At 36.5% G+C, this 22695-nt stretch overlaps 1 protein-coding gene and 1 pseudogene across 1 annotated transcript; one reads left to right on the top strand and one right to left on the bottom strand.

Annotated features, from left to right (window-relative positions):
- Positions 1-10848: 10848 nt before the first annotated feature.
- On the bottom strand, positions 10849-12530 carry LOC137963177 (uncharacterized). Its single transcript, XM_068810348.1, has 3 exons — positions 12446-12530; positions 12184-12341; positions 10849-12141 (listed from the first exon to the last, which is right to left on the bottom strand). The coding sequence occupies exons 1-3, from the start codon at positions 12528-12530 to the stop codon at positions 10849-10851; spliced, it is 1536 nt and encodes a 511-aa protein (XP_068666449.1).
- Positions 12531-21267: 8737 nt separating this feature from the next.
- On the top strand, positions 21268-22276 carry LOC137963176 (E3 ubiquitin-protein ligase AIP2-like; annotated as a pseudogene).
- Positions 22277-22695: the final 419 nt, after the last annotated feature.

The raw sequence follows: 22695 nt of genomic DNA, 5'->3' as shown, positions 1-22695 counted from the left end.
TGAAACAAATTCTTTCAACAACTATAAGGCCTTTTTAGTGCCATTTTTATGAAATGTTGGAAAATTATTTCTAGTAAAAATACATCTCCAAGGATCATTAGTACTTCATTGTTCTTGGGAGCACTTTTGTAGTTGAAAATTCTTACCTGAAAAATTTTGTGGTCAAGCAATTTTCGATAAAATAAATTTCTAAAACTATAATGCCTTGTTAGTTTCTTTTTTTGAAATCATTGGCAAAATATTTCTAGTAGGAATATGTCTCTAGGTACCATTAGTGCTTCATGTTTCCTGGAAACACTTTTCAAGTTGAAAATTCTTACTAAGAAAATTTTGTGGTAAGACAATTTTTTAAACAAATTATTTTCTAAAACTATAATGCCGTTTTATAGAATTTTTTCAGAAAATGTTGGAAATATTTTTCATGTTAAATACATCCCTAGGGACCATTAGTGCCTCATGTTTCCTCTGAATGCTTTTTGTTCTAAAAATTCATTCCAGGTAAATTTTATGGTCAGGCATTTTTTGTTGAACCAAATTGCTTTCTACAACTATAAGGCCTTATTTGTGCATTTTTAGGAAACGTTGGAAAAATATTTCCAGTAAAAATACATCTATTGAGACCATTAATGCCTCATGTTTCTTGGAAACATTTTTCTAACTAAAATTTCTTAGTGGGAAAATTTTGTGTTCAGGCAATTTTTGCTGAAACAAATTACATTCTATGATCAGAAGTCATACAAATATGTCTCTAGGGACCATTAGTGCCTCCTATTTCCTGGAAACACTTTTCTAGAAGAAAATTATTAACAAGAAAATTTTGTGGAATAGTAATTTTTGTTGAACCAAATTACTTTCTACCACTATAAGGCCTTGTTCGTGTATTTTTATGAAAAATATTGAAAAAGTATTTCTAGTAAAAATACATCTCAAGTGACCATTAGTGCCTCTTGTTTCCTAGAAACACTTTTCTCGCTGAAAATTCTTTCTAGGAAAATTTCATGGTAAAGAAATTTTGGGTTCAACAACTTACTTTTACAACTGTATGGCGTTGATAGTGCATTTTTTCAAGAAATAATGAAAAATTATTTCTTGTAAAAATACATCTGTAGGGACCATTAGTGCATCATGTTTCCTTGAAACACTATTCAAACTTAAAATGCTTACCAGGAAAATTTTGTGGTAAGGCAATTTTTGCTAAAACAAATTATTCTACAACTATAAAGCCTTGTTAGTGCATTTTTCGCTAAAAGTTTAAAATGTATTTCTAGTAAAAATTAGTCTCCAAGGATGATTAGTGCCTCATGTTTTCTTGAAACACTTTTCTAGCTGAAAATTCTTATAGGGAAAATTTAGTGGTAATGCAATTTTTTCTGAAACAAATTTCTTTCTAAAACTATAAGGTTTTTTTAGTAAAACATTTCAAAAAAAGTTCACAATATATTTCTTGTAAAAATAAAACTACAGGGACCATTAGTGCTTCTTGTTACCTGAAACACTTTTCTTGTTAAAAATTCCCAATAAGAAATTTTTGTGGTAAGACAATTTTTGGTGAATGAAATAAATTTTTATAACTATAAGGCCTTGTTAGTGTAGTTTTTCAGGAAACGTTGGAAAAGTATTTCTAGTCAAAATACATCTTTAGAGACCATTAGTGCCTCATGTTTCTTGGAAACATTTTTCTAGCTAAAAATTCCTACAAGGATATTTTTTTAGTAAGGCATTTTTTGTTGAAACAAATTACTTTTTAATAATATAAGGCCTAATTAGGGCATTTTTTAAGGAAAATTTGGAAAAATATTTCTTGTAAAAATGTGTCTCTAGGGACCATTAGTCCCCAATGTTTCATGGAAACACTTATCTAGCTTAAAATTCTTTTAAAGAAAATTTTATGGTAAGGCATTTTTTTTTGGAACAAAGTACTTTCTACGTCTACTAGGCTTTGATAATCTATTTTCTTTAGGAAACATTGGAAAATTATTTCCAGTAAAAATTCATCTTCTGGGACCATTAGTGCCACATGTAACCTGGAAACATTTTTTAACTTGAAAATTCTTACCAAGAAAAATTTGTGGCAAGTCTTTTTTTCTAAAACAAAATTACTTTCTACATCTATAACATCTTGTTAGTGCATTTTTTCAAGAAGCGTTGGAAAACTATTTGTAGTAAAAATTCGTCTCCAAAGACCATTAGTGCCTCAAGTTTTGAGGAAACACTTTTCAAGCTGAAAATTCTTACCAGGAAAATTTTGTGGTTAGGCAATTTTTAATGAAACAAATTACTTCTTACAACTATAAGGCATTGTTAGTATATTTCTTAGGGAAACATTAGAAAAGTATTTCTAGTAAAAATATGTCTATAGGGACTATTAGTTCCTTTTTTCAAGAAACATTGTCAAAGAATTTCTTGAAAAAATACGCCTCCAGGGACCATTAGTGCCTCTTGTTTCTTGGACACACTTTTCTAGCTGAAAATTCTTACCTAGAAATAATTGTTGAAATTTTTTTTTTCTGAAACAAATTACTTTCTATGACCATAAGGCCTTGTTTGTGCCTTTTATCGGGAAAATATGGAAATGTTTTTCTTGTAAAAATACGTCTCCAGGGACCCATAGACCTCATATTTCCCGGAAACACTTTTCGAACTGAAAATTCTTACCTGGAAAATTTTGTGGTATGACAATATTTGTAAAAACAAATTACTTTCTACAACTATGAGGCCTTTTTTAGTTCTTTTTTTTCCAACAAACGTTAGAAAAGTGTTTCTAGTAATAATACATATCCAAAGACCATTAGTGCTTCATGTTTCTTGGAACACTTTTCTAGTTGAAAATTCTTACAAGGACAATTTTGTGGAGAACCATATTTTGCAGAAACAAAATACATTTTACAATTAAATGGCCATGTTACTGCATTTTTTAGGAGACGTTGAAAAAGTATTTAGAGTGAAAATACGTCTCCAGGGACTATTAGTGCCTCATGTTTCCTGGAAACATTTTTCTAGCGCCTCATGTTTCCTGGAAACATTTTTCTAGCTGAAAATTCTTACGAGAAAAATTTTATGGTGTGGCAATGTTTGCTGAAACATTTACTTGCTACAACTATAAGGCCTTTTTATTGCCTTTTTTAAAGGAAATGTTTCAAAAGTATTTCTACTTAAAATACAGCTCCAGGGACCATTAGTGTCTCAAGTTGTTGGGAAACTCTTTTCAAGAAAAAAATTCTTACCAGAAAATTTTTATGGTGAGATAGTTTTTTGCTGAATCAAATAACTTTTGACAACTATAAAGCCTTGATTTCCAAGGTCCATTAGTTCCCCACGTTTTTTGGAAACAATTTTCAAGCTGAAAATTTCATCCCACAAAAAATTTGTGTTAAGATATTTTTGCTGAATCAAATTACTTTCTACAACTATTTGGCTTTGCTAATGCATTCTTTTCTGAAATGTAGGAAAAGTATTTCTACTAACAATTAGTCTATAGAGACTATTAGTACCTCTTGTTTCTAGGAAACATTTTTCAAGCAAAAAAATCTTACCAAGATATTTTTTTGAAGAGGCAATTTTGGGTGAAAGAAGTTACATTCTACTACTCTAAGTCCTAGTTACTACAATATTTCAGGAACCATTGGAAAAGTGTTGCTAGTAAAAATATGTCTCCAGGGACCATTAGTGCCTCATGTTTCCAGGAAACACTTTTCTCCTAGAAAATTCTTACCAAAAAAATTTTGTGGAGAGGCTATTTTTGCTAAAACAAATTACATTCTGTTACTATAAGTCCTTGTTAGTGCAATATTTCAGGAACCATTGGAAAAGTATTTCAAGTAAAAATACGTCTTCAGGGACCATTAGTGCTTCTTGTTTACTGGAAACACTTTTCTCATTGAAATTTCTTTTCCAAAAAAATTGGTGGTAAGGCATTTTTGCTGAAACATATTACTTTCCTCAACTATATGACCTTGTTAGTGCCTTTTTTTTTGGAAATACTGGTAATATATTTCTTTCAAAAATTTGTATCTAAAGACCATTTGTGCCTCAAGTTTCCCGAAAACACTTTTCAAGATTAAAAATGTTACTCCAAAAATTGTGGTAAGGCAATTTTTGCTAAAATAATTACTATCTACAACTATAAGACCTTGCTAGTGCAGTTTTCTGGAAACATTGGGAAAGTATTTCTAGTAAATACACATCTATAGGGACCATTAGTTCCTCATGTTTCCTAGAAACAATTTTTAAGATAAAATTTCTTACAAAGATTGTTTTTTTTTAATGTGGCAATTTTTTTGCATAACAAATTTCTTTCTACAACTAGAAGGACTTGTTAGTGCATTTTTTAAAAAAATTTCAAAATTTATTCCTAGTAAAAATACATCTTTAGGAACCATTAGTGCCTCATGTTTCCTGGAAACACTTTTCTATCAAAAAATTCTTAACAAGAAAACTTTGTAGTAAGGCAATATTTGTTAAAACATATAAAGGCCTTGTTGGTTCATTTTCTTTTTTTTGGGAAGTGTTAGAAAAGTATTTGTAGTAAAAATGTATCTCCAGAGACCATTAGTGCCTCATGTTTCCTGGAAACATTTTTCTTGTTGAAAATTCATATCAGGAAAATTTGGTGGTAAGGCATTTCCAGAAAAATACATCTCCAGGGACCCATTAGTGCCTCAAGTTTCTTGGAACCACTTTACAAGGTGTAAATGTTTTCTAGGAAATTTTTTTGTAAGGCAATTTTTGATGAAGCAAATTACATTCTACAACAATAAGGTCGTGTTCTTGCAACAAATTTCTTTCTACAATTATAAGGCTTTGTTAGTAGATTTTTTCCAGGAAAACCATGGACAAATATTTTTAGTAAAAATATGTCTCCAGGGACCATTAATGCCTTATCTTTGGTGGAAACACTTTTAAAGTTGAAAACACTTATCATGAAAATTTTGTGGTGATGCAATTTTTGCTGAAACATATTACTTTATACAACTATAACAACTTGTTATTGCATTATTTTTAGGAAATGTTGGAAAATATTTCCAGTAAAAATGCATCTCTTGGAATCTTTAATGCCTCATGTTTCCTAGAAACACTTTTCTAGCTGAAAATTCTTTGCAAGAAAATTTTGTGGTAAGGCAATTTTAGTTGAAACAAATTACTTTCTACAACTATAACGCCATGTTATTACCTTTTTTCAGGAAACATTGGAAATGTATTTCAAGTCAAAATATGTTGTGGTCCCTGACCATAGACCTCGTCACTCGACGAAGGGAAGGATCACCAAAGGGAACAGGGGATGAACCAGGCCTAACGGACTTACCTGGTCGACCTATGTTGCCGAGAATGGGAGGGAGTGAAGGAAGGATTGGAGATGTGGAGTCAGACTCGTCGAAGGGATGCCTGAACCTTGGGTTCGTCAAGGAGAACGCCGATCCAGGGTTCCTTAGAGGAGAATCCCGATCCTGGTTAGGTTGAAATCATTCTTGCCTAATTTCATTTCGTGAGCTCCCTTAAAGCAATTCACGCTAAGGGCCCAATTGAATGTTTTTACAATCCTGCCATTGTGGCTTACATGCTAACAACTTATGAAATAAAATAGACATATACATGCTAACGACTTATGAAATAAAATAGACATATACATGCTAACGACTTATGAAATAAAATAGACATATAATCCTATGGTACTTGGTTGTTCCACTGAGTGACCAACTCACCCGCATCGCCTATGGATGACTCGTCCTGCTATAGAGTCCATAACATCACTCCCCCCTTGGAGAAAGAGCTTGTCCACAAGCTCGAACATAGGGTAGACGTGCTAGAAAACATCTAGGTCTTCCCAAGTGGCTTTTGTGGCATCTGTGTGTGTCCACTGGACTAGGACTTCTCTGCGCCCATGATTCAGTTGAGCACTTAATATTTTGGCAGGAGTGAGAGAAACTTTACCGTCTTCAATCGGTGGTAAGGTGGGAATAGATTGGGGGTGGGACCCTTGAGCGGCTTGAGTAAGGAGACATGAAAGACAATGTGTAGCTTGGACTTTGGAGGAATTTGTAGCTTATATGCAACCTACCCAATACGCTGGATAATTTTGAAGGGGCCAAAATATTTTGGAGAAAGCTTGTGATGAGTGCCTGCAATAGAATTTTGACGATAAGGTTGACGGTAGAGCCATACAAAATCATCCAGATTGTACTGAATATCGTGGTGTCCTTGATCATAATAGTGCTTCATGCAGGCTTGAGTTGTTTGAAGGTGTTGGACAGCGAATTCCAACAATTGACCACGAGTTATAAGAGCTTGGTCCACTGCATCCACTCTGGTAGTCCCACGAGCATAGGAGAGCAAGGGAGGAGGATCCCTACCATATAGTATATTGAATGGTGTTGCATGTAAAGTCTTGTGGAAAGAAGTGTTGTAGCAGTACTCCACCCAAGGAAGGCAATCTACCCACTTTTTAGGACTGTCCCCCACAAAACACCGCAAGTACATCTCAATGGTGCGGTTGACCACCTCAGTCTGGCCGTCTGTTTGAGGGTGATATGTGGAGGAGTATTTGAGTTTGGTACCACAAAAGTTGAAAATGTCCTTCCAAAAGATTCTAGTAAAGACCACATCTCGATCACTGACGATGGATTCCAGAATACCGTGGCGGCAGACAATGTTGGCAAAGAAAACATGTGCTACAGTGGTTACTGTATACGGATGCTCCATAGGGATAAAGTGTGCATATTTAGAAAAATGGTCTACCACCACCAAGAGAACAGATTTGCTCGAAGTTTTCGGAAGCCCTTCAATGAAATCCTTAGAAATATCTGCCCATACCTGTGTGGGAAGAATGAGTGGTTGTAAGACGCCAGCTAGACTCAAATGATCAGCTTTGTTCCGTTGACACACCAGACACTCAGCCACATACGTTGCAACTGTGGATTTCATCCCTGGCCAATAAAAATCTTCTCGGAAGCGCTAAAGAGTTTTCTGCAGCCCTTCATGCGTGCTGTCATGATAAGATGAGATAGCCAGTGCTACCAACGTGAAGTGGATGCTAGATATACTGTTTATAGAGAATAATGTGGTCATGAATGGACCAATGGGCTGACTTAGTGCCTGCAGCAATCTGTTGTGACAACTCCTATAAATTTGGTGTGTGCTGGTGTTCCTCTCTGATGGAATCTAGTAAGATAGAAGTGGTGTGTCTGATGGCAGCCAAATGCAGTTGGTCTTCGATACGACGGGAGAGGGCATCAGTAACTTTATTCAGAGTACCCGCTGTTGAAAGATAAAATCAAGCCCACACGACCAAGGAAGGCCCAAATATCTAAGATTATTATAAGATGAGCCACATGACCAAGGAAGGCCTACAAGATGGGCCCAAGCCCATAAGAAGTAGGACCCACAATGATTACCATGATCTGGCATCCTTATCACATCAATTGGAAGATCAAGGACTCACAAAAGCATCTTTGTCTTAGGTTCATGACCAAGAAGAGTTTTAGTTTGAGTTATGTTTGTCTTTTATCAATATTGAGTTATTTAATTGTGTTAGGACTTATCTTTAAGTGTTAGAGTTTGAGTGTAATTGGGACAAGGGTAGTTTTATTTTAATTGGACTCTAGTACCTTCCTCTATTATAAATAGAGGTTCATGTACTCTAATTATAACAAGTTATTGATGTCAATGAAGTATTTCACTTTTCCATAAATTCAACATAGTATCAGAGCAGGTTCTATGATTTAATGTGATCCTTTTCTCTAAACCCTAAACCCAAAGTCTAGGTTCATAGTTATTTTTTCTGTCCCTATACCCATAGATTTCTTTGCGGTTTTTACCTCTATACGAAGTTTTTCATATTGAAAATTATATATTGACAGAAATATATTTGATTCTACTTTCTAAGGAAAAATGATTTGTTCCAAAAGGAGTTATCTATAGAGAGATGTTGATATTTGAATGAGCGCAAGTCAGATTGCAAAAAGGTTCAAGCAAGAATAGCAATCTTCAGATTTTGAGGTATTTTTTGCTATCAATAACTAGAATTTATATTAAGAAATATATATCAAAAGAAATATCAGTACATCTATTCTTTTAACCATTCAAAAAATTTCTTATCTGAGTTATCTACAAATAGAAATCGATATTTGAAACTGAAAAGGTCAGATTGAAAATGAGGTTCGAGCGGCAACAGAAAACTTCAAATTCTGAGGTATTTTATGCTATCAAGAAAGATACTTTATATGGAGAATTATATATCAAAATAAATATTCATAAGTCTATTTTTTTACCTACTCAACCAATCCTCGGTATGATCTTTTTATAAGGAGATATTTATCTTTGAAGAATCAATGGTCATTATGGAAAAAAAAAAGTAGAAACAGTGCTTCATTCGTCCAAATGATAGAGACTAAAATATATCAGATTATTTTTCTTCTTAAAATTATATTTTATGAAATGAAGTTATACTTGTATGAAATATATTTAATTCTAGGTTCAGACGAATAAAATTTCATGTCAATCTGATCTATATTTAAAGAAATATTCGCATTGGAAGAATCAAAGGTCATGCTGATATTCTATTGTATTGAAAAATCCGAATTCATGCCCATTGTTTTGCATCACTTTTTGAGTTGATATATCAGAAAAATATCTCACTTATCCCTGGTTTGAGGACTTATCTATGCATCTACGTTATATGGGCTTATTTCTACATCTATGATATTTTGTTCAGCTTGAGGGGGAGAACTACAAGTACAAGAAAGAGGTATTTTATTCCATATGTTGTGGATGAGTTTATGTGACAAAAATATTCAAGAAAGGGGGAGCACAAAAGATGAAACTTGTGCATCTAAGAAAATATTTTTATATCGGATTATTTCATGGGTACTTTTACAAAGGTTATTATTTCGTTCGTGTTATATGTGTTGGAAGATGGTCGTGTTTTATTCAGCTGCAACTATTATGTCTCTTTGGGGACATTATTATAGAAGAAGAGGTGGCCTCATGTCATCATTTATTTTACCCCGTCAAAAAGATGAAAATAATTAGTAGTTGGGAATCCATGACGGAGGAACTTCATCCCCGTCAAAAAGATCAAAATTATTTGTGGTTGGAAGTCCATGACGGAGGAACTTCATCCCCATCAAAAAGATCAAAATTATTTGTGGTTGAAAGTCCATGACAGAGGAACTTATAATTATATCTATGTTATCCCTCCCCCCCCTTGTAATGGTTTTTATGTCTCCTACCACTTGAGAGTCGTTGTCCTATGGAGGGACATGGTGGTAGACACTTTAGAGCAATGCCGATAGACACACTACCGATAGAAGTGGAGTGTATCCTACATCTAGCATTAGGACTGGAGTATGAAGCAATGGCTTACCGGCTAGGAGTGATTTCCATAAGGCCTCAATAAAGGATGCAACAACGTGAGGGGGAGTATTGGAAGATGAAGGCATATTGGAAGATGTGCCATTTTATACAAAAATATTCTATACATCATTTGCAGCAAGTTAGGAGTTCATGTTGTTCTCTCACCACCAGCTTGAGGGGGAGTATTGAAAGGTAGGCCCACAAGATGGGCCCAAGCTCATAAGAAGTAGGACCCACAATGATTACCATGAGCTGGCATCCTTATCACATCAGTTGAAAGATCAAGAAGGGCTCACAAAAGTATCTTTATCTTAGGGTCATGACCAAGAAGAGTTTTAGTTTGAGTTATGTTTGTCTTTGATCAATATTGAGTTATTTAATTGTGTTAGGACTTATCTTTAAGTGTTAGAGTTTGGGTGTAATTGGGACAAGGGTAGTTTTATTGTAATTGGACTCTACTACCTTCCTCTATTATAAATAGAGGTTCATGTACCCTGATTACAACAAGTTATTGATGTCAATGAAGTATTTCACTTTTCCATAAATTCAACACCCGCTTTATGTTCCACCTGAAAATCAAAGCCCATTAACTTGCTAAGCCAGTGTTGTTGGGGAGAAGTTGATATGCGTTGATTCAACAGAAACTTCAAACTGTAGTGGTCTGTGCCGATAAGAAAAAAGCATCCCCATAAATAAGGTCGCCAATGGCGGACGGCCTTGGCTGGGCCAATGAGTTCCCGTTCATAGGCTGGTAGCTTATGATGGTGAAGTCAGAGTTAACGGCTGAAATAGGCAATAGGGTGCTTGGATTGTTGAAGCACCACCACAATCCCTCCTCCTAAGGCATCACATTCTACCAGATCTTTGAAATCTGGTAACTGTTGTACCGGAGCTGATGCTAGAGCTTGCTTGAGTGTTTGGGATGATTTTCAGTGCTATCATTCCAGTGGAAGGTATTGCGGCGGAGAAGATTGGATAGAGGAGCAGCTAGTGGGGCATAGTTGTGGATAAACTTTCTATAATACCCAGCTAAGCCCAAAAATCCTCTCAATGCTGAAATATGGTACGGTGGTGGCCAATGCACAATTGCTTCAATCTTTTCCGAATCCACTGTTTCCCCTGTGGCTGTAATGAAATGACCAGATAGGCCACCTGATTGGTACCAAATGAGCACTTGGAACGTTTTAATTATAAATGATGTGTCCGAAGAAGTTGGAACACCAGACGTAAGTCTCTTAAATGGTGAGTCCAAGACTTATTGTTGATCAAAATGTCATCAAAGAATACTAACACAAATTTTCGGAGATAGTCATTAAATACCTCGTTCATTAGTGCCTAAAATGTAGAAGGGGCGTTGGAGAGACCGAAAGGCATGACGATGAACTCAAAGTGACCTTGGTGAGTATGGAATGCGGTCTTCTCTATATCCAGAGGGTACATTCTGACTTGGTGATACCCCGAGCGCAAGTCTAACTTTGTGAAAACTTTTGCTCCAAGAAATTAGTCTAATAACTCATCCACAACTGGAATAGGGAACTTGTCCTTAATGGTCTTGGCATTTAACTCATGGTAGTCCACACAAAAGCGCCTAGTACTGTCATTTTTCTTTACCAATAAAACTGGCGAGGTGAAAGGAGACTTACTTGGCCGGATGAGACCCCATTTCAGCATGTTTCGGCATTGACGTTCAATTTCATCCTTTTGGAGGTGGGGGTACCTATATGGTCTCACAACCACCACTTTGCACCCAGCCTTCAGAGTGATCCAACGATGACAATGTCTTAGTGGCGGTAGAGTAATAGGTTCCAGAAATAAGTCCTGGAAGTGATCCATCAAGTTGTCTAAATTTCTGTCCACCGGGGTGTGTTGCTGAAGTCCATATAGATGCACTGGCACCTCAGTTTTACATCCTTGTAGTGTAACCTTGTAGTTGCCAACTTCAAAGCTCATCATCAATGCTGAAAAGTCCCACAAGATGGGCCCTAATGTTTGGAGCCACTTAACCCCCAAAACCATATCGAATCCTGCCAGTGGGATGATAAAAAACTCCACAGAAAATTGATGATTATTAATAGTAAACCTGACTTCCTTGCTGATCCCATAACTAGGCACCTTTTCCCCATTTGCAACAGAGATTGAAGCTCCAGGCCACGTTTGAATTGAAAGTTTTAAAAACTTGGCAGCCATGAAACTCAATAAATTATGAGTGCTGCCGGAGTCCACAAGACTTAAAAGGGGTTGCTCGTTGACTACAGCACAAACTTGCATGGTTGTGGTAGACTGGAGGCCTGTGATCGTGTGCAAAGAAATGGCAGGCTCTTCAACCTCGAGCTGCTCTACTTCTGAATTTTTTGCTTCTTCCTCATCCTTCATTTCTAACCAGAATAGTTTCTTACACTGGTGGCTGAATGTGTACTGCTCATCACAATTATAACTTAACCCCTTCGATCTATGTTCTTCCATTTCAGACCGATTTAATTTCCAGATGAATGCTGGAGTGGATGGAGGAGGTTTAGGTGTTGTAGAAGTAGTGGTAGCAGTATTTCTTTGCCACGGTGGTGCTATGGTAGGCACTGCCGAGCTGTTCTTTCCCCCTTGCCAGATAGGTCTTCGAGTTTGAAATTTCTGTTTGGTTTCCAAGGCTCTAGCCAAATTCATTGCTCTGGTCAAATCCGTAGGCCCAAGTAGTTCCACTTCCAAATGGAGGGACTCGGTGAGGTCAGCCGTGAACAAACTGACATGTTGGTCCACTCGTACCACTTTGCTGGCTCGTGCTAATTTCTCTTGAAATTGCTTTTGGTACTAGGCGACATTACCCGTCTGTCATAATAGTACTAAATCGCCCAAAGGATTGCTTTGAGCAAGGGACCCAAACCGTATGGTGCACAATTCTTTAAATTCATCCCATTCTATGCCAGGATGTTCCAACTCAAGTTGATGGCCCCATAGTTGCTCTTCATCGAGCATGTGGAATGCGCCCAACCCAACTTTGTCTATTTCAGCCGTTCGTTGATTATAAAACAAAATTTCACAGTGATATAACGAAATTAAAGGGCCGTCAACCCCATTATAACCCGGAAAATAGAGTTTAGTGTACCTTGGGACCGCCCAATTGCTTGGACTGAAATTTCCCCCATATCCAGTGTGTTATGTGCGTCCAATGTGATGTGCTCCTTGTCCATTTGTAGGTGCCCTCTCTCGAGGTTGGTTTTTTTTCCTGAAATCATCTCGTATACTTGAGAGATTCAACTATCCAGCAATGCTGCTAGTCGGCCCTCAATCTCCTCCGGTCTGGTGTAAACCATTTCCGTGACTCTTACCAACAAATCCTCATGGGTCGAAGACTCCCTCATATATTACCTGCTCCGATACCAACGTGTTGTGGTCCCTAACCATAGACCTCGTCACTCGATGAAGGGAAGGATCGCCAAGGGCAACAGGGGATGAACCAGGCCTAACGGACTTACCTGGTTGACCTATGTTGCCGAGAATGGGAGGGAATGAAGGAAGGATTGGAGATGTAGAGTCAGACTCATCGAAGGGATGCCTAAACCTTGGGTTTGTCAAGGAGAACGCCAATCTTGGGGTCCTTAGAGGAGAACGCTGATCCTAGTTAGGTTGAAATCATTCTTACCTAATTTCATTGCGTAAGTTCCCTTAAATCAATTCACGCTAAGGGCGCAATTGAATGTTTTTACAATCTTGCCATTGTGGCTTACATGCTAACGACTTATGAAATAAAATAGACATATAATCCTATGGTACTTGGTTGTTCCACTGAATCACCAACTCCACGTCGCCTCTGGATGACTCGTCCTACTATGGATTCCATAACAAAATACATCTCCAGGGACCATTAGTGCCTCATGTTTCCTTGAACCATTTTCCAAAATTTAAATTCTTACCAAGAAAATTTTGTGGTTAGACAATGTTTAATGAATAAAAATTACTTTCTACAACTATGAGGCCTTGTTAATGCATTTTTCTGGAAACGTTGGAAAAATATTTTTAGTGAAAATACAACTCTAGAGAACATTAGTGCCACATGTTTCTTGGAAACACTTTTCAAGCATAAAATTCTTACCAGGAAATTTTTCTGGAGAGGCAATTTTTCATAATCAAATTACTTTTTAAAACTATAAGGTATTGTTAGAGGCATTTTTTAGGAAACATTTGAAAAGTATTTCTTATAAAAATACGTCACATGTGAAAATTTGTGCCTCATGTTTCCCGTAAACAATTTATAATAAAAAAATCATTCTAGGAATATTGTTATGGTAAGGCAATTTTTTAAACAAATAAGGCCTTGGTGGTGCATTTATTAAGGAAAAATTGCCAAAGTATTTGTAGTAAAAATACGTCTCCAAAGACCATTAATTTCTCCTGATTCCTGGAAACATTTTTCTTGATGAAAATTCTTACAAGGAAAATTTTGTGGTAAAGCAATATTTGTTGAAACCAATTACTTTCTACAACTATAACACCTTGTTAGTGCCCTTTTTTAGGAAACATTGGAAAAATATTTCTAATAAAAATAAATAACAGGAGACTATTTGTGCCTCATGTTTCTTGGAAACACTTTACAAACAAAAAAATCAATCTAGGAAAATTTTATTGTAGTGGTGTTTTTAAAAAAATTACTTTCTAAAACTATAAGGCCTTGCTAGTGCATTTGTTAAGGAAACATTGCAAAAAGTATTTTTAGTAAAATACTTCTCCAGAGTCCATTAGTGCTTCATGTTTCATGGAAACACTTTTTAAGCTACTAGGAAAATTTTGTAGTTATGCAATTTTTGCTAAAATAAATTACTTTATACAACTATAATGTCTTGTTATGTAGGAAATGTATTTCTAGTAAAACTACATCTACAGGGACCATTAATGCCTTATGTTTGGTGGAAACATTTTTCAAGTTGAAAACTCTTATATGAAAAATTTTGTGGTGAGGCAATTTTTGCTGAAACATATTACTTTATACAACTATAACAACTTGTTAGTGCATTTTTTAAGGAAATTTTTGAAAAGTATTTCTAGTAAAAATGCATCTCTTGGGATCATTAATGCCTCATGTTTCCTAGAAACACTTTTCTTGCTGAAAATTCTTTGCAAGAAATTTTTGTGGTAAGGCAATTTTAGTTGAAATAAATTACTTTCTATAACTATAACGCCATGTTAGTGCCTTTTTTCAGGAAACATTGGAAATGTATTTCAAGTAAAAATACATCTCTAGGGACCATTAGTGCCTCATGTTTCCTTGAACCACTTTCCAAAATGTAAATTCTTACCAAGAAAATTTTGTGGTTTGCCAATGTTTAATGAAGAAACATTACTTTCTACAACTATAAGGCCTTGTTAATGCATTTTTCTGGAAAGATTGGAAAAGTATTTTTAGTAAAAATATGTCTTTGGAGAACATTAGTGGCTCACGTTTCCTAGAAACACTTTTCAAGCTGAAAATTCTTTAGAGGAAAATTCTTTTGGAAAGCAATTTTTGGTATAACAAATTACTTGCTACTACTATTTTGTCTTTTAACAAGAAACTTTGGAAAAAAATATTTCTAGTAAAAATACGTCTGCAAGGACCATTAGTGCCTCATGTTTCTTGGAAATACTATTCAAGCAGAAAATTCTTACTAGGAAAATTTTCCGAAGAGGCAATTTTTTCAGAATCAAATTACAATTTACAACTATAAGGTATTGTTAGAGGCATTTTTCAGGAAACATTTCAAAATTATTTCTAATAAAAATACGTCACATGTGACAATTTTTGCCTCATGTTTCCTATAAATAATGTATAAGAAAAAGATCATTCTAGGAATATTTTTATCGTAAGGAATTTTTTTTAAACAAATTACTTTCTACAACTATAAGGCCTTGGTGGTGCATTTGTTAAGGAAATGTTGCAAAGTATTTGTAGTGAAAATACGTCTCCAGAGTCCATTAGTGCCTCATGATTCCTTAAAACATTTTTCTTGCTGAAAATAATTACAATGAAAATTTTGAGGTAAGGCAATATTTGCTTAAACCTATTACTTTTTACAACTATAACACCTTGTTACTGCCTTTTTTTAGGAAACATTGGAAAATTATTTCTAATAAAAATACATCACATGAGACTATTTGTACCTCATTTTTCTTGGAAACACTTTCCTAGCAAAAAAATTATTCTAGGAAAATTTTATGGTAAGACGTTTTTTTTAAAAAAATTATTTTCTAAAACTTTAAGGACTTGCTAGTGCATTTGTTAAGGAAACATTGCAAAAAGTATTTTTAGTAAAAATACATCTCCAGAGTCCATTAGTGCCTCATGTTTCCTGAAAACACTTTTTATGCTACGAGAAAAATTTTGTATTTGTGCAATTTTTGATAAAACAAATTACTTCATGCAACTATAACGCCTTGTCTGTGCATTTCTTCAGGAAATGAAGGAAATGTATTTCTAGTAAAAATACCTCTCTAGGGACTATTAGTGCCTCATGTTTTCCAGAAACACTTTTCTTGCTAAAAATTATTACAAGGAAAATTTTGAGGTAAGGTAACATTTGCTCAAACCAATTACTTTCTACAACAATAAGGACTTGTTAGTGTCTTTTTTTCAATAAACATTGGAAATGAATTTATAGTAAAAATACATCTCTAGGGACCAATAGTGCCTCATGTTTCCTTAAACCACTTTTCAAGATGTAAATTGTTACTAGGAAAATTGTGGTAAGGAATTTTTTGTTGAAAGAAATTACTTTCTACAACCAAAAGGCCTTGTTAAGGCATTTTTTTAAGGAAAAGTGAGAAAAATATTTCTTGTAAAAATACATGTCTAGGCACCATTAGTAGCTAATGTTTCTAGGAAAAAAATTTCAAGCTGAAAATGTTTACCAGGAAAAACTTGTCGTAAGGAAATTTTTGCTTAAACAAATTACTTTCTACTACTATAAGGCCTTGTTAGTACCTTTTTCAAGGAAATGTAGGGAAAGTATTTCTTGTAAAATTACATCTCAAGGGACCATTCGTGCCTCATTTTTGTTGCAAACACTTTTCTTGCTTAAAATTCTACAATGAAAATTTTGTGATGTGGCCTTTTTTAAAAACAAATTACTTTCTAAAACAATAAGGCATTATTAGTGTATTTTTTAGGAAATGCTGAAAAATTATTTCTAGAAAAAATACGTCTCCAAGGAAATTCAGTGCCTCGTGTTTCCTAGAAACACTTTTCTAGCTGAAAATTCGTACTTGGAAAATTATATGGTGTGATAATTTTATCTGAAACAACTTACCTCCTACAACTTAAGGCCTTGTTAGTGGATTTTTTCAAGAAAATAGTGGAAAAATATTTTTAGTAAAAATACATCTCCAGGGATCATATGTTTACTGGAAACACTTTTCAAGCTGAAAATTCTTTGTAGAAATTTTTTGTGGTAACACAATTTTTTTCTTAAACATATTACATTATACAACTATTAGTCTTGGTTAGTGCATTTTTTTCAGGAAACGTTGGAAAAGTATTTCTAATAAAAATATGTCTCCAGGGACCATTATTGCCTCATGTTTCATGGAAACACTTATCAAGAGGAAAATTCTTAGTTGTAAAATTTTGTGATGCCTTTTTTACAACATTAATTCCTTCGTAGAGCCTTTTTTTATGAAATGTTGGAAATCTCCTCTTAGCCAATGCATTTATTTATAGCTTTACAGTGCCCTTAGGACTACAACATGATAACAGAAGAGGCATAAACAGAACATGTATTTACATCTTTATGCCATCTTTATCGAAAGCATCCTATTTTACCCATATACCACTACTTAGATGTGTGGACTTACTAGCCTTGACTTGTGGACTTGAGCCCATCTTCCAACAAGGGACATTTGTTGATCAAATAGGCAGCGGTGCTAATAGCTTTAGAACAGAACATCTTTGGCAATCATGAATGTAATCTCATGCTCCTAGCACGCTCGTTTTGAGTTATGTTAATCCTCTCAGCCACACAATTTTTTTGAGGTTTTCCAGGAATGTTCTTCTTCATCTTGATATCATTATCGGCACAATACCACTTGAAATCATCATCTATGTATTCTCCCCCATTATCTTACTGCAGACACTTCACCTTCAAATATATCTCATTCTCAGCCATTGCTTTTAATCTCTTGAATGTATTAAAGACATCAAATTTATTTTTTAGGAAATAAACCCATGCCTTTTTGCTTGTATCATCAATAAATGTCACATAGTAGTTAGAACTACCAAGGGAAGTAACAGTTGAAGGCCCCCACACATCTGTGTGAATCAACTTAAATTTTGTTGTCTTTTGCTCATTTCTAGCCTTAGAAATGCTAACCCTTTTCTGCTTGCTGAAAATACAACCTTCACAAATACTATTATTTACAGTTTTCAACCTTGGTAGTTTCCCTTGTGACTGAAGCACTTTCATTCTCTTCTCACTCATGTGATCGAGCCTATAATGCCACAAGTTAGAATTAGCAAGAGCATTAGCAACTGCAACCATGTCATTGCAACTGGAAGTGATGTAAAGAGTTCCAGTTTTAACTCCTTGTACAACAACCATGGCTCCCTTAGTGACTTTCCAGGTAACACCATTAAAAGTCACATTATGACCTTCATCGTCAAGCTGCCCTTATTGAAATCAAATTATGCATAGGTTTTGGCACATGTCTCACCTTGTGAATTTTCCACACTGTCCCATTTCACATCCTCAAACTGACATTACCAGTACTGACAATATCCAAAGGTTCTCTATTAGCAAGATATAGCTTCCCATGATCTCCAACAACATAATTCTCCATGATCTCACAATGTGCAGTGGTGTGAAAAGAAACTCTTGAATCAAATACCCAAGAGTCAATAGGGCTACCAATCAACAAGAGTAAAACATCTTGTATTTATTCACTTACCGAATTTGCAGCATTGTTTTTATTTTCATTTTCTTCGGTGCTCTGCAGTTTTTCTCTATGTGACTTGACTTTTTGAAATTCATCCACTCCACATTCCTTCCAAATGTGGACTTGCTTCTTCCATTCCTTGACTTCTCGCTACCATTGCCCTTGATGGAATTCCTCTCGAAGTTCCTGCCACTAGTATTGACACTTAAGGCAGAATTAATGTCGACGATTCTCCAGAGTCCTTTCTACAAACTTCTGTTATGAAATCAATAGCAAGCTGACTCATGCAGGGATGCCATGGCTGAGTCAATTACTTTGGTTGAGTCAGTTATTTAGTCATTAAGTTACTTAGTTGTTAATTTACTTAGTCAGTAAGTTAAGTCAATTACTTAGTCATTAATTTTATTTACTTTAAATGTTGTGGAAGGGAAAATCTATAATTTTCTCTTGAACCTTTTTTATGTGATCTCTATTTAGGGGTGTAAGGAATGGAAAAGTGACAAGTCTGAATTTAGGTTAAACAAAGGGTTTTGAGTTCTCCTTAAGGGGCTAGGGTGTGTGTGTTCTCCTTAATGAACCTAGGGTTTTCAAGTTTCCCTTTACCTTTATTTTCTTTTCTTCTCTTCTTCTTCCCTACGAATCGTTGTGTTAGATTCGGGATCTTAACAACGTGGTATTAGAGCGGGAACACAATGAGCGATGCTTTGTCCCGAGAAAAATGGTTTGCCATTTTATTGGGAGAAATACACACAGGGGTTTCAACATTGTGGAATGAAATGTATGAGTCTTCCAGTATAATGTCTGAGACATTTCTAGAAATCGAGAAGCATCACGTTAAGGCCTCAGAGGGGAAGGTCACCGCTCTAGAAGATTAACAATTGCTGCCCATCGTTGGACCTCAAATTGCATCAGAACTGCCAAATTTGGGTTTGTCCTCAAATCTTCCCTGTTCACGTAAACCTAACCTTCTTCCAGAAATTGAGACTGGAAATTTTAGAGCAGAGGAACCCCATGCTAAATTTTGGCTATGTCTTGCTGCTACTCACCGAAACAGGTCAGGCTCTCCTTCATCATAAGGCATAAAAATCTTCTCCCAGTAGTTTTGATTGTTCATCATTAGCAGTTTATACGAACAGGAAGGTAAAACAAATCCAAAGATTTTCATTTCGAAGTGGAAATTTTTACCGTGGTGGAAGGAGAATCCGAAGCGAGCTTGAGAGCAATAGCAGAGACGAAGAGCTTCGGGACTCAGGACTTTCCTTGGGGTCGATTGATTCTGTGACCCATAGAGACTGTAATGTCCTCGACGCCGGCACACCCAATTTTTTCAGAAAATACAAGCTCGGCAGGCTCATTGGCCAGGGACCCTTCGCCAAGGTTTATTACGCCATGTCCGTCATTGATGGCACGACGTTCCCTATCAAGGTCATCGGCAAGAAGATCCTGGATGAGATCACCATGATTCAGGACTGGGACTTCAACTCTACTTTCAAAAATAATTAGAGATTGAAGTTCGAAAGCCCTATTAGCTTTAGGGGTACCTCATATTGTGAATTATATGAAGCAATAGCGAAGCTCCTTCCCAAACTTCTCAAACAGCCGACGGTTTCTCTTATTCCGGCTGACTGCAGAGCGGATAAAAAATTGGAGAAAAGGAAATGGCGACCACAATGGGAGAAATGGCATCAACAGCAGGATGTGCAATCAGGAACAGAGAATTCCAAAAATTGCATATTGCATTTGGGTTTCTGGTAGCAAATGTTTTCTCAAAGGTACAAGCTGTTTCAGTTATTGGCTATGTGTGGGTCTTTGGATCAGAATGTTGAGCACCTAGCCGATGCTACCCAAAAGATTGGCATGTTAGGAGCTGAAGGCATAGGTACTTAACCCACGACCATAACATCACACCCACCTTCATAAGCCGATGACCACGGCGGTCACACTCTAGCGACGACCCACTCTAGTTTCTACTAGGTCACCCCTTCCACTTAGGACTCACACCGCGGGGATTCGAACTCACGGCGTAGCGCATGCTCTGATACCTAATGTTGAGCACCTAGCCAATACTACCCAAAAGACCGGCCTGCTAAGAGCGGAAGGCATAGGTACTTGACCCAAGACCATAACACAGGACTCCTGGGAGGCTTTCTATTTCAATTTTTTTTTTTGACAATACAAGCTTCTCAAGAGACTGGGTTTTAGTGATGGAGAATATCCTTGGTTTTTCTCTATAGCGAGGTCTATATGAGTTTGAACAGCATGCCTTTATTGGAAATTTTGTTGGAATTTCTGGAATGCGTTGGAGGGATCTGAATGACATTGATAATGGGATCAAGGAAGTTTTAACTATTATTTTTAATGAAATGTCTGAAAGAAATGTGGGTTCTTGGATTAGAAGGATTGCAAGGTATGCTCAGAAGGGGCAAAGAGGCTTATGGCCAGTTGAAGGTGTTAACCTAGATGGGGTTGATGTTGTTTCAGTCCTCTCAGCTTGTGCTCAATTAAAGGTGTATATACAAGTTAATTATTTCAAAGAGGCTACTGCTGTCAGCATTTTTGTCAACTTTAGCCTTGCTGCCTTGTATGGCATTGCAGTGGCAGCTCTTGGAATGCTGGACCACCATTGCTACTGGTGTGGCCATTGATGCATATGGTCCCATTAGTGACAACGCTGGAGGTATTGTTGAGATGGCTGGCATGAGTCATAGGATATGCGAAATAACTATTGCCCTTGAGGCCGCTGGAACCACTACTGCTGCTATTGGAAGGGGGTTTGCCATTGGTTCAGCCGCCCTGGTGTCTTTGGCTCTCTTTGGTGCCTTTGTGAGCCGTGCTAAAATTTCCACAGTGGATGTTTTGACACCTTAAGTCTTCATTGGGTTGATTGTGGGTGCAATACTTCCATACTGGTTCTCCGCTATGACCATGAAGAGTGTCGGAATTGCATTTCTTATTCTCTGGAATTTCACTTCCCTTTCTAAGACACTAGAGAAGCTACAGGAAAGAAGGAGAAGTGAGCTAAAACTAATGGCGTCCGAAGATTCTGTGTAGCAAAAATTGCAAGAGCTGCAGAGACAGCTAGGGAAGAAACAGACTTTTGAAGAAGCCGTGTCTTTGATCCAATCCATTCTTCTTGAAACCTATTCTTCTTCTTCTCCGTAACTTCATAAATTCATTTATTCTGTAATTTGTCGGGCAGCAACGATCTTGCAGACTAGATGTACACCAACGGGATTCTGGCATGCAGGTTTGAGGCTTTTTGAAGATGCAGAACGCATTGTTGCTGAGTCTTCACAAAAGGAGCAAATGGGAGCATGCATTGCTAGGGTCCTTGAACATTTAGATGAGACAGAGAATGGACCCCAGGCCTCAGACTCCACACCAAATACTCTGCACAGAGATTATATATTTCTGTTTGAAGGACATTTAACAGTTGGACTTGAGCCCCGGCCACCTGGATGGCTCGTGGCACAGAATTTACTTACAACTCTTGCTACCACACAAGAGCAGGTTAGTACTGCTGAGTCTTCTCAATCCCATGGGGAGAGTAATAGAACAAACGATTTTGGTCCTGATGCTACTTCTGCAATGTTGGAAGAGTTGGTAAAAACTATGCAAGAAATCAGTGGTTTGCAGGACATTCATTCTGTCATTGAAGCTTCACTACAGGAAATTGGTGCTAGACCAAAGAAGCCACCTCCAACCTCAAAAGAGATGGTTGCAAGGCTTCCAGTCATCACAGTCACACCTAAAATCTGGGTGATGCTAGGGAGAGAGACAAAATGTGCACTTTGCAGGAAGAACTTGATTATAGATGACAAGATGCAGGAGTTGCCTTGCAAGAATTTATTTCCAATGGCTGGATGAGTATAATTCGTGCCCGATCTGCAGGCATGAGCTACAAACAGTAAACCATGCATATGAGAGTTGGAAAGAACGTGAAAATGAGGCTGAAGAAGAAAGGAAAGGAGCAAAAAATGCACTCCGAGGTGGAGAATATATGTTGAATATTATTGGTGCTTCTACCACAGTATAGTACTTGGATAAAATAAATTTGTTAATTTTCAAAGGAAACTTTCTGCCAAGTGGGGGAACTAGTGGAGGGTTTCAAATACCACAATCTCTCTGTCCGGGGTGTTACATTGCAACGCTTACACCACTTATGTCATCCTATGGGTTGACGCGGATGCCACAAATACTACTTGGGGAGATATGGCAACATTTTGGCAAGCATCCTGATCTTCAAGCTTGAGGACAAGCTCTTTCTCCAGGAGGGGTGTAATGTTATGAACTCAATAGCAGGCCGAATCATGCAGAGATATCATGGCTGAGTCAATTACTTTGGCTGAGTCAGTTTCTTAGTTATTAAGTTACTTACATGTTAAGTTACTCAGTAAGTTACGTCAATTACTTAGTCATTAAGTTTATTTATTTTAAATTCCGCAGAGGGGCAAT

Source organism: Aristolochia californica, unplaced genomic scaffold, assembly GCF_029961685.1.
Source record: "Aristolochia californica isolate CCGP_79_NKW_82.1479 unplaced genomic scaffold, dmAriCali1.0.hap1 SCAF_4, whole genome shotgun sequence".
NCBI lineage: Eukaryota > Viridiplantae > Streptophyta > Magnoliopsida > Piperales > Aristolochiaceae > Aristolochia > Aristolochia californica.
Note: the sequence above shows the minus strand (reverse complement) of the source record. Positions and strands in the feature narration are given on the sequence as shown.

Bases quoted from the DNA above. Each gene is read 5' to 3' on its own strand.
- LOC137963177 (XM_068810348.1), bottom strand. From the start codon at position 12,530: ATGGACAAGGAGCACATCACATTGGACGCACATAACACACTGGATATG. The intron at 12,342-12,445 runs GTACACTAAACT...CGGCTGAAATAG, and splicing joins AGCAATTGGGCGGTCCCAAG to ACAAAGTTGGGTTGGGCGCA. The intron at 12,142-12,183 runs GTACTATTATGA...TAGTACCAAAAG, and splicing joins GCAATCCTTTGGGCGATTTA to CAATTTCAAGAGAAATTAGC.